This window comes from Cetorhinus maximus, chromosome 1, assembly GCF_964194155.1.
Source record: "Cetorhinus maximus chromosome 1, sCetMax3.hap1.1, whole genome shotgun sequence".
Classification (NCBI taxonomy): Eukaryota; Metazoa; Chordata; class Chondrichthyes; order Lamniformes; family Cetorhinidae; genus Cetorhinus; species Cetorhinus maximus.
Genome location: NC_135879.1, coordinates 109,307,869 through 109,320,259, shown reverse-complemented (window position 1 = coordinate 109,320,259; position 12,391 = coordinate 109,307,869). Strand labels below are relative to the sequence as shown.

The window sequence follows — 12,391 nt, the reverse complement described above, 5'->3', positions numbered from 1 at the left end:
CAAGGCTGAGGCCTTAATATTCAAGAGTATCTGACATTTTGGAAGGACAAGGGGAAATCAAAAGAAAGTGGGGTGGCTCTGTTAATAAAGGATGAGATCAGTACAATAGTGAGAAATGACCATGGTTCAGAAGATCAAGATGTAGAATAAGTTTGGGTGGAGATGAGAAATAGCAAAGGAAAGAAGTCACTAGTGGGAGTAGTTTATAGGTGCCCTAACAGTAGCTACACAATAAGTCAGAGTATACATCAAGAAATAATGGGGGCTTCCAAGGAAGGTACTGCAATAACCTTCAAACAATATGTTCTGAAACCCACCAGGGACCAGGCTATTTTGGACCTGGTAATGTACAACAAGACTGGATCAATTAACTACCTCATAGTAAAGGGTCTTCTAGACAAGAGTGGTCATAACATGGAAGAATTTCACATTCAGTTTGACAGTAAGAAATGTGCATCCATAACTAGTGTCTTAAAGTTAAATAAAGGCAATCACAAGTGTACGAAGACTGAGTTGGCTAAAATGGACTGAGTAAATAGGTTAAAAGCCAAGGCGGTAGAGAAGTGGCCACAACATTTAAGGAGATATTTCATAATTCTAAACAAAGATATATTCCACTGAGGAAGACAGACCATCAGAAAGATGCACCATCGGCGGCTAACTGAGGAGGTTAAGGGTGTTATCAAATTTTAAAATGCGTACAATGCTGTGAAGATTAGTAGTAGGCCAGGAGATTGGGAAAGTTTTAGAAGCTAGAAAAGGGTGATGAAAAAAAAAGGGAGAATTTGGAGTATGAATGAAAATTAGCAAGAAATATAAAGACAGACAGTAAAAGCTTCCACAGCTAAAGTGAGCATTGGTCCCCTAGGAGGGTGAGATTGTGGGATTAATAATGGGAAACAAGGAAATGGCAGAAGCTTTAAACAAGTATGCTGTATCTGGCTTCACAGTAGAACATACAAAAAGCATCCCACAAATACTTGAAAATCAAGAGCAAGGATGGGGTAAGCTTCTTTTCCTAGCAGCAATGAAAATCCAAAGTTGACATGTTTTTGGAAGATAAGGGCCTATGCAGAGATGCCAGGAAATAGGATTGCATGAATGATGCTCCGTGTGCACCCACTTTCACACACAACTACAGACAGGTAAAAGTAGCTCTACTGCAGCTACAACAACAGGCCTCCATGGCTTAACTAACATGTGAATGCTTGACACATCATATGCTTAATGGTGTTTCAGAAGCATCATCTCAAGTGTCATCCAGCTGGGCTTGTCATCACAACAAGTCATACTTTGCATGGTTTTGTTTAAAAAAAAGAAACCATGCCAGAGTGATCAAAACTAATATTGGCTGCAGCTAACAGCAAACAGGATATCACCAATCATTTCTTAAAAACTCCAGGAAACCTGAAGAACTAAAGAACTTGTATTTATACATCTCAGAACATCCCAAAGCATTTCACAGATAATACTTTTAAATGTATTGGTTCCGTAGGCTATTGCAGCAAACAATTTCCACACAGCAAGGTCCCACAAACAAAGATAAAGATTAATGACCAGTTGATGTGTTTTATTCTTGGTGTTAGTTAAGGGAAAATGTTAACAATGACGATGAGAAAACTCCCAGCTCTTCTTTAAAAGAGAAGAAAAAACTTGCATTTATCCACCATTTCATGAAAAACATTGAGCTAAGAACGAAACTCAGAAAAGTGTTATAGGATGTTTTACACCCACAGGCATCAGTTTAACATCCAGTTCAACATGCAGCACTGTCTCAGCACTGCATTGAAGAGTCCACACCACATATATTCTAAGTCCTGAAGCTAGACCTTCTGATTCAAGAGGGTAAGAGGAGCAAGGCCTGTCTGGCAAAGATCTTGATCTTCTCACTCAAAAAGAAAGTAGCCATTGCTGAAGTCCGGAATCTGTCACAACTTCCCATGCTTTTGGAGCTTTTAAAAGTAATGGGGCAAAACTTTATACTTTCCTGGTCTGATGAATAATTTACTATAATCGAAGTAAATGAAAATTTATTTAGCTCAGGTGGTTCCCAAACCGTGCGTCGCAATCCCAAATGGACTCACAGATACAGTGAATAGGGTTGAGAAATAAAATCACATTTATCTCCCACCCCCTTGTATTGACCTGGCAGTGGGAAGTAATCAATCAATCACAAGACAAACTTCTGATTGGCTGTGGCATCTCTAATCAGAGTATGGTGTGATATAACTGCATGTTTACATAAATACATCGGAGGTTTCCCAGAGCATTGGCGATGGAGGCGAACACTGATTTAGTGACTGGCAGCAGCCTGGAGAGCCCAGGATTTTCATCACATAATCATTTAAATATGAAAATTTATGTTGGCATATAATACATGAATAATTACATACTGAATGTTACTATGCTGCTTTATTTATGTGTTACTTCAATAATACCTCATCTGGGCCACCGATGAAATTTGATGCCACTCAAACACTCCAGAGTTCTCAGTTGCCAGATCACTAATACATTTTTGTGCATACCTTGGAGAATTCCTTTTAAAAGGAATGAGCTTCTGAATTGTAAAAAAAAATAGTTGAGCAAACATAGCAAAAACAATCCCAAAATTGTGACAAACTCTTACCAGAGAACTGTGAATGCTACTGATGGAGGTCACAAGCAAAAAGGAACTAAATACAGCCATGTAGGGGGCTTTGATGGGAAGAAGAAGGTAAAGCAATGGTGCTTCTGGATGAAATTTCAAAAAAAGACAGATGTCTTGCTGGCAATGCAGTCTTTGAAGTCTAGGCAGTCTAGTGACTATAGATTTTCTTGTTTAAATTTTCAGATTTGGAAAGTGCTATTGCTGAATAAATTCTAATTTAAATACCAAGATACCAAAATCTGCTGGTATCAATAATTTAGAAGATTAATGGGAACATGTATGCAAGTTTTGTATATGCCCCCACCGCCCTCCCACCAAACTCCCAGTCTCCATGCAGTATACAATGTGGCTCACAAAGACAAACGGTTGGGCACCTCAAAGAAAACAAAATATGCTTCCTATTATGTAATTGAAATCTTAGCTATTTCATTTACACAGATATAGGTTTATAAACTAGGTTACAGTAAAGAAGCCAAGTAGTAAATGTGAAAGCCATACCAAAGCTTCTGTTATTCCATTCAGAGTTGGGCCCATTCCCTTTGTAATAGCCATCTGTTTGAGAAGCTCAGAGCACATGATCAGACATTTTAACATAGTCTCAGGATCATCCTTTTATATTGAAAAAAGAGAAAATGCAAGGGAAAATATATTATTCACTGAAAAGTCAAAAGATAAGCCAACTAATCAAATTTGATGGGAAACTGTCACCATACTGTAAATATTAATAAACTTATTCACCTCTATTTTCACTATATTTAGGGGAGACGGTGGCATAGTGGTAACGTCACCAGATTAGAAATCTAGAGGCCCAAATTAATGTGCTGGGGACAGGTTGAAATCCCACCACTGTATTTGGGGGAAATTTAAAATTCAATTAATAAATCTGGAATCGAAAGTATTGACTATGACCATGAAACTAGAATCAATTGTTGTAAAAACACATTTGGTTCCTTCAGGAGGAAATCTGCTATCCTTATCTGGTCTGGCCTACATATGACTCCAGACCCACAGCGATGTGGTTGACTCTTAACTGCCCTCTAAAATCTCCTAGCAAGCACTCAGTTATACCAAACCACCACAGAAAAGTCATACCAGATGGACTGCAGTGATTCAAGGCAGCAGCACACCAACAGCACCTTCTCAAGGGCGGTTAGCGTTGGTCAACAAATGCTGCCCTTCCCAGCAACATCCATACCCCATGAAAGAATAAAAAAATTGTCTAACATATAACTTAGCTTAACTAGTTGAACACTATTTTTATAAGCCATTCATTATTATGACAAACTATTTTTTGGTCCTTTTAGAAAAATAAGATGATTTTTTCAATGGTCATAAAACAGTTTTACAGAACTTGACAATGTAGCAGATCACAAGGTTTTCACCTATGAAATCTGACTTTGAAACTAGCCCAGTGACAGGATGAAAGTTCCTCTCTGCTGACTGCAAGAGTGGAAAACGCTTGGGTTTGATACCATAAAACAAAAACTGCTCAATGTAGTATTAAGTTTGTAGTTCCTTTTATAATGGCTACTAGAAATAGCTGGTGCAGAAACTGGAAAGTTCATGTTAGTGCAGTGATTGGTGGTGCAGTGAGGGGTAGGAAGGGCACATTAACAATGGGGTACAGTAGCAGTTTTACTCTGTAAACAGCTAGTTCTACACCCGACCTTAAAATGCTTAACACAAGGCACCTGAAATACAAAAGTGTTCCATTCTAAGCACTGGCATGATCACAGCCCTAATGAGTATTTTTTTTTCAATTAACAAATTGTAGATAGTTTTAGGATTAAATATAATGCGGAAATTTATTCCCAACCATATTTGAATATGTGGGTTGGGGTAAGCACGATAAAAATATAGTGTACTTTACTATTATAATTAGACAGTAACTCATGCTAAAATATTCAAAACTATATTGTATACTGGTATTTATACCTACTTAATCGTCACAGTTATTATAGTTCATTACTAAAATTTTCTTTACCTTTAAAAATAATTACCTTTTCAGTGTAAACTTCTTTGAATTCTGGTTGTTCAGTTGCTTTTATCATCTCAATTTTGCAATTTTCTAATTCTTCAATTTTCTGCTTCAGTTCTGAAGCATGAATGAAGTCCTGCCGAGCTATACTCTCCTCCAGTGCTTGCTTTGCTTCAATCAGTCGAACTTTGATACTGGCAAGCTACAAAGCAAAAAAGGTAGAACGGAAAATGCTTGTATGCAATTCAATAATCCCTCAGTATTCACATTACTGTAGTGATAGCTATTAAGTATTTCTCTAGACAAAACTCTTAACTACTCTGTTTAATGTAAAGTACCCCTTTAGCCTTCAATTCCAACATGCTGAAATTGCAATGGTATTTAAAGGAGGCCCTAATAATTATTATTAAGTTTGTAATATGAAAATCAGGTGAAGTTAAAATATATTATAAACATTGAGAGAAATACATTCAGAAGCAAACTTGATTATACAGAATTTAATCAGCATACAGAATCATAAAAGTGAAAGCCACCACATACAAGATGCACTGCAGTAACTCTCCAAAACTTCTTAGAAAGCACCTTCCACCTCTACCACCCAGGAAGACATGGGGACACCACCTGCATGTTCCCCTTCAAGGCACACACCATTCTGACTTTCATCTCACCATTACTTCACTGATCCTGGTTCAAAATCCTGAAACTCCCTAACACTGTAGATGTACCTGCACCAGATAGACTGCAGAAATTCAAGGTGACAGCTCACCATCTCATGCTCCAGGGCAATTAGGGATGGGCAACAAACATTGGCATTGCCAGTGACGCCCACATCCCATGAATGAATTAAAAAATGATTCAGCCCATATTTGTAATGGATCTTTGCTGGAACAAACCAAAACTAATCTCATTGCTTTGTTCTCTCTTCCCAACCTTTTATTTACCTCCACTTCAAATCTTTATCCCCTTCTTTTAAAAGACACAATAGTCTCTGCCCCAATCACTCCTTGCAAAGCATTCAATGTTATAACAACCCCAAGTAAAAACATTTCTCCCACTCGCTTAGTGACCATTTTAAATTGATGCTCCAAGTTCACTGACATTCCAAAAGAAACAGTCTTTCTCTGCTCATCTTATAAAATAGTTTATCGCTTTACAAACTTCTATCCTCTTCATCTTCATCTTTTCTGCTCAGTTGAAATAATCCAGCATCTTAAGTCTACCTTCATATAGTTTTCCATCTCTAGAATCATCTGATAAATCAACATTGTACAGTCTGTGATTTTAATGTCCTTTCTATACTGAGTCACAAAACTGTATACAGTACTCTAATGTGGATTAACCTCATCATGATTTCTTTATTTTTATACCATATGCACCCATTTATTAAAACCATAAGGCCTTTCTTATGACTTCATCTCTTTGCTTACCCTTTACTTGCAGCATCTTTCTATTAAGTGCATACTCCATTTCTCTTTATTAAATTGTATCTGCCACCTGCCTGCCCATTTGTTAACCTGATTAAATCCTCCTGAGTCTTTTTCGAACCACTTTGACAAACCATCTATTTTTGTCTCGTGAGAAAATTTCAACTGTGCTCCCTACGCAAAGTCCAAATCATGTACATAAACATCAAGTTACACTACTTCCAATCCTTCTCCAATCTAGACAATATCTATTCACTCCCTTTGTTTCCTGTCCAACCAGCTGTTCATCAATGCTTCCAGAATTGCGCTTACACTATGCACCAGAATTTTTGTAAATAAGTCAGTTGATAGATAGGTCATGAAATGCTGTTGGAAAAATCCACTGTCTTAGGGATACAAATAGTCGTTTGGTAGTACAGAACTTGAGTATTGCTGAAAAAAAGAGACATGTTTAAACTGTTAGGCTTGCACTTATCAGGACACTCGCAAGAATACCAATATAAGGGGGAAAACAATTTATACTATGTGTGAAGAGAGTGCTGATTGGTTGGCAAACGACATTGCCATGGAGAGCACCAGTGATGGTGACTGACAGTTAACTGCCAAGCATTGTTTGAAACTTAAACCAGGCAGCTTGACCCTGGTTGGTCAAGGCACTGCCCTGAGGAATGCATCAGCGAATGGCTATCACTTATTGTGTTTAGCTGAAACAGTTGCAACGTATTTCACGTTCTTTCTGTCTGCAAGAACAGGGCCCTGTGTATTAATACATGTAGCTTCCAGCACATGCAAATGCACCACACTGTGAGCCTGACTGACAATCTTAAATTGGTTGTCAGCGTAATTCTTAGCACATTGAGGATTATTTAGCAAATGTTGACCAATGGCGGAATCACATCTAATGTTGGACACTGTTTTGAGTTTTGCAAGCATGGGCTGGTTGGGTATGGTCTGTATCCTGCCCGTTACGAACAGCAGCTGGGACATGCTGTTTGATACGATCCGCCAGTTTTTGGAACATACGGCCTGCATCACACTGACACTGAAATTCATATACCTCATTTGTGTGATAGGCAGAACGTCCTTTTGGCTCAACGGCAGCATCCTGTTAGTGGCGAATACCACTTGTGTTGCTAATCTTCTCACATGCAGTATAAATTGTTGTTTCCCCCTTATATTGGTATTGTTGCAATAAGTGCAAGATGAAAAGCTTAGACATGTCTCTTTTTTCAGCAATACTCAAGTTCTGTAATACCAAACAACTATTTGTATACCTAAGACAGAAGTACAACAAAGACCAAACAACGTAGTTCAACTTACAGGTAAATTAAGAACAGGTAAGCCATTTTTGAATTTCTCCAAGCATGTATTAAACCCAACATTGTGCCAGTTTTCATTTCCAAACGTATCGATAATGCTAAACTGAGTCACAGTCCCAAGATCGAGCTAGCGTTTACGTGAGATGAGATTGAACAGATTGGTAATAGAGTTGCTAAATTTACGCTGTGATCTACACTGCGTTTGGTCTGAGGAGAGCAAATTTCTTTCATTTTTTTGATTTTATCTGTTTATGCCTCTATATTGCTTCAATAGGTGACCGCACCATAACAGTCCCGTTGGAAACATGTCCACACCATAAACTCACTTAAGCAGCAGTTTGGCAACACAATTAATGAGGCCACCAGACATGTAACAAATCTCTCTGACCATGTACTCTCAGTAAGCGAGTAGTTTACTGTTGCGCATGGTTTCAATTTTGGTGTGCCTTCATCCCAAGTCAAACAGGAAGAGGTATTAGCTAAGTTTGACCTCTTCTACTTCCAACTATTCCCCCACAAACCAGTGTCCACTGAAGATGCTGAATCGTCGAAAGTGCGCCTAGCTGATGTAGCGCACGCATATTGCAGGATTCTGAACGACCTGTTCGACTTTCACATGCAACGCAAATGTCATACCTCGTTGAGAGGCCTTAAGACATACACATCAGTAAACCTGACAAAGGTACGGGAATAGTCATCCTTAACAAGTCTGACTATATCAACAAAATGCATTTAATGACTGGTCCAGATTTGTATCCATTGGACCTGCCGCTCCACATGATTGGACACACTTGTTTGAAAGCAAGCTTTAAAAAAACGCTTGCTGGACTTGTGCAAGAGCGATGAGCTACCCCGTGATATATATGACGGGGTTAGTCCTCACGGTTCGCTACGTCCGCAAATGTATGAGCTACTCAAGACACACAAAACTGATACCCCTCTACACTCCAATTTATCTATGCCCGGTTCTGCACACAATGAATTGGCCAAATGGTTGGGTAAATTGTTACAACCAGTTTTGACCAAATTTTCCACATGCATGATGAAGAACTCCTTCACATTTGCAAAGGCCATACAGGACTTGCATATCGACAGCAATGCTGTGTCCATGTGCTCATTTGATATTTCTAGCCTATTCACCAATGTTCTACTTAAGGAAGCCATAGGCAGTTGCGCTGCAGCTCTATATATATCATGGCGATCTAGGCCTGCCACCATTGTGTCAATCAGTATTCAATGAACTTATGAACTCGGCAACTCGTTCAGTTTTAATGACATCATGTATGCCCAAATAGATGGTGTTGCCATGGGATCCCCTCTTGGCCCAGTTCTCGCCAACATTTTTGTGGAGTTCCATGAGAAACATGTCTTCAATGGAATGACACCTAACCTCCTACCCCTCGCATATTTCCGACATGTGGATGAAACGTTTGCTATATTTAAATCTGGAGCCTCATGTAGCAATTTCCTTACATGTGAAATGGAGCATTCAAATAAACTCCCCTTCTTTGATGTATTAGTTGAGAAATCTGCCAGGGGGTTCTCTACCACGGACTACCGCAAGCCTACCTTCATTGGTCAATAAACGCATTGGAATTCTTACTGTTCCATACGCTATAAGATTGGTCTTATCGGCAACCTTGTAAATAGGGCCCGAAGCCATTTGCTCGCCATGCAAGCCTGATGCTGAAATAGGGCACGTCAAAGACATCCTGCAGGATAATAACTACCCTGATCAGATCATTTCACGCTGTATATCATGTGAACTCATGAATGAGCCTAAGGCTGCCACTTTTGGCCCTGAAAAGTGTCCAGTCTATCTCAGATTATCCTGGAAGGGCAAGGTATCTCAAAAATTTGAACAACAGGTGAAGCTAGCTGCTTCATGCTGCTACTATGCAGTAGCAACACGAGTGATATTCGCCACTAATAGGATGCTGCCATCAAGCCAAAAAGTCATTCTGCCTATCACGCAAATGAGTAACGTGGTTATATGAATTTTAGTGCCAGTGTGATGCTAGGTATTTAGCCGTACATCCCAAAGACTGGCAGATCGTATCAAACGGCATGTCCCAACTGCGACCTAACCAGCCCGTGCTTGCAAAACTCAAAACACAGTGTCCAACATTAGATGTGATTCCGTGATTGAGGATTATTTTTAAAAATGTTGACCAATGTGTTAATAATTACGCTGACAACCAATTTAAGATTGTCAGACAAACTCGCAGTGTGGCACATTTCCATGTACTGGAAGCTACATATATTAATACACAGGGCCCTGTTCTTTGCAGACATAAAGAACATGTACAGATATTGCGTCTTTGTCAGCTAAACAAAAAAAGTGAAAGTCATTCGCTGACTCATTCTTCGGGGCAATGCCTTGACCAGTCAATCTGCCTGGTTTAAGTTTCAAACAATTCTTGGCAGTTAACTGTCAGTCATCATCACTGGTGCCATGGCAACGCCACTTGCCAACCAATCATCACTCTCTCGAAATAGAGTATAAATTGTTGCTACCCCCTTATACTGGTATTCTTGCAAGGGCCCTGATGAGTGCAAGACGAAAAGCTTAGACATATCACTTTTTCCAGCAAAATCCATATCCGGTACACTTGCTACATTATGGGCAGAATTTTCCTGTTGGCATGCAAGGTCGGGCCCTGCACGCACACGTGTAAAATGACACGCGGTGATGTCGGGCCAGTGTCCCGACGTCACCGCGCGCCATCGCGATATTTCGTTCGGCGGGTGCACAATGCTCTCCAATGTGCGCCCTCCATTAATTAACGGGCCACTTAAGGCCCTTGACGTGCCAATCAACCGCAATTTTTCAGTGCCCATGCAATCTTCGTGTTGGCGCGCAGGCGCAACGGGCAGGCAGGTGGGGCACATTTATATAAACCTCATCCACGGGTGGGATAAGAGGGCTTAGTGGGGTCGCAAGTGTGCTTTGTCAAATATTGATGTTTCAAAGTTTCTGATACTTGCCTGTGCGATCTGCAAGACTTGAAAACGCATACCAGCTGCTTGGTCTGGACTCACAACCTTCAGGTCAGCACTCTGCAGTGAGGGATCTTTTTTGGGCCTGCATGTTTCAGGAAGCCTTCCCTTAGCCTGGGAATGCTAGCTGAACTCTCCACTGGAGGCACCTCCTCTGAGGAGGAAGGGAGGGCTAGAAGGGGGAGGAGGCCAGGAGTGCAATGCAGCCTCTAGGGAAGCCACCTTTGGGAGGTCAGGCACAGGCACAAGGGGTGCAGGGCCAGGGCCAAGAGATTGTCCAAGGCGGAAGGGGCTGCAGAAGGCACCACTATCCTGCTGCCAGGGTATACAGGCGGCGAAGCAGCTACCTCAATATGTCTAAGGTGCAGTGCCAAAGGAGGCTCCGTCTCTCAAGGGAGACAGTCAACTATATCTGTCAGATGATTGGGCCTGAGATCTCTGCGAATTGTGTGATGCACACCCCATGCCAGTGGCTCTAAAGGTCACAGCTGCCCTCAACTTCTATGCCTCTGGCTCCTGCCAGGCCTCGGTGGGTGATCTTTGCTGTGTCTCCCAATCAGCTGTCCACACTTGTGTCAAGCAGGTTACAGATGCTCTATTCAGGCGTGCAATGACCTTCATCCTCAACTGTTGGGTCCAGGTAAGCCAGACACAGCGAGCCAGAGGCTTCGCGGCCATTGCTGGCTTACCACACGTCCAGGGTGCAATAGACTGCACACATGTGGCCATCAAGACACCAGCAGGTGAGCCCGGTGCCTTCGTCAACAGGAAGGGCTTCCACACCATGAACGGGCAGATAGTGTGTGATCACAGGATGGCGATTCTACAAGTCTGTGCAAGGTACCCAGGCAGTCCCACGGTGCCTATGTCCTCAGACACTACCAGGTGCCGGGGCTCTTCAGTGCCGTAGCCCGGCTTGATGGATGGCTGCTGGGTGACAAGGGCTATCCCCTCAGAAGGTGGCTCATGATGCCTCTCCGCCATCCAAGAACAGAAGCTGAGCAACGGTACAAGAGGAGCCATGCCTCCACGAGGGCTGTGGTGGAGAGAGCCTCTCAAGATGTGCTTCCGATGCATGGACATCTCAGGTGGCGCCTCCAGTACCCCCAGATCGTGTGTCACTGATGGTGGTTGCACGCTGCGCTCTCCCCAATCTTGTGCTGGAAAGGGGGGGGAACGCTGTGGGCGATGAAGACGTAGATGCATTGGCTGCAGACGCACACGATGAGTCCAGCAGTGAGTCCGAGGATCAGCATGCACAAGGAAATGCTGAGGGAGTAGGTGCTGACCCGGGCATTCTCCAGGGAGGCAGGGGCACCCGGGAGGCTTTAATCCAACGAGCCTTCAGCTAGCGCACCACATATGGACTTCCAGTTCAAGCCTGGGCTGTATTCTCCATATTCGAAACGCAAGTGCCTAGTTAGGAACACTAATTACGGTCTTTGTTAATAAAGCTGAATGTCCCACAAAACACACATTACATTATTGGAAATCATCCACCTGCAAAACAAAAGAGGCAACCTCAGCCATGGTGACATGTCTGAATTTATTTTTGCAACCAAAGAAGCTTAATGAAATAAAATGAAAACGGTGTTTAAAATCACAGCAACTCAAAAACCTTGTTGCCGGCCAACACAAAAGCACCAGTGATAAACCTGTGGTGTGCCTAAGGTGCCTTATGTTTACGTTATCGGGTGCTACATCTTGGTGTTGATGCCTCGCTGGGACTGGCATCTGAGACAGCCTGCTGACTCTGCTGTCCTGTTCGCCTCGATGACCTTAGTGGTCATCTTCTGGCCCGTGGAACCTGTGCTGGCCCCACCTGGGAGGGAGCTGCCAGTTCCACAGCTGGCATCTCCCCAGTCGTTGCCGCCTGACTGGAACGAACAGTCACTGGCAGAGGGGCGGAGGAGCTGCCTGCCTTGTCTGGAGCGCCCTGAGAGGAGCCCGCAGAAACGACAGGCAGCTGCTGCACCGTGAGGTTGCTTCAGACCTCTCTGCTCACCGTAGATGGATGGGCACC

The 12,391-nt window shown here is 42.2% G+C and overlaps 1 protein-coding gene across 1 annotated transcript in view; it reads right to left on the bottom strand.

Moving 5' to 3' along the window:
* Positions 1 to 12,391, bottom strand: part of ncapg (non-SMC condensin I complex, subunit G) — an 82,946-nt gene that overhangs the window by 26,611 nt on the left and 43,944 nt on the right. Inside the window, exons 12-13 of the mRNA XM_078545393.1 lie at positions 4,648 to 4,827; positions 3,146 to 3,256 (exon numbers count right to left, since the gene is read on the bottom strand). Coding sequence (XP_078401519.1) covers positions 3,146 to 3,256; positions 4,648 to 4,827 — 291 coding nt within the window. The remainder of the gene's footprint in view (positions 1 to 3,145; positions 3,257 to 4,647; positions 4,828 to 12,391) is intronic.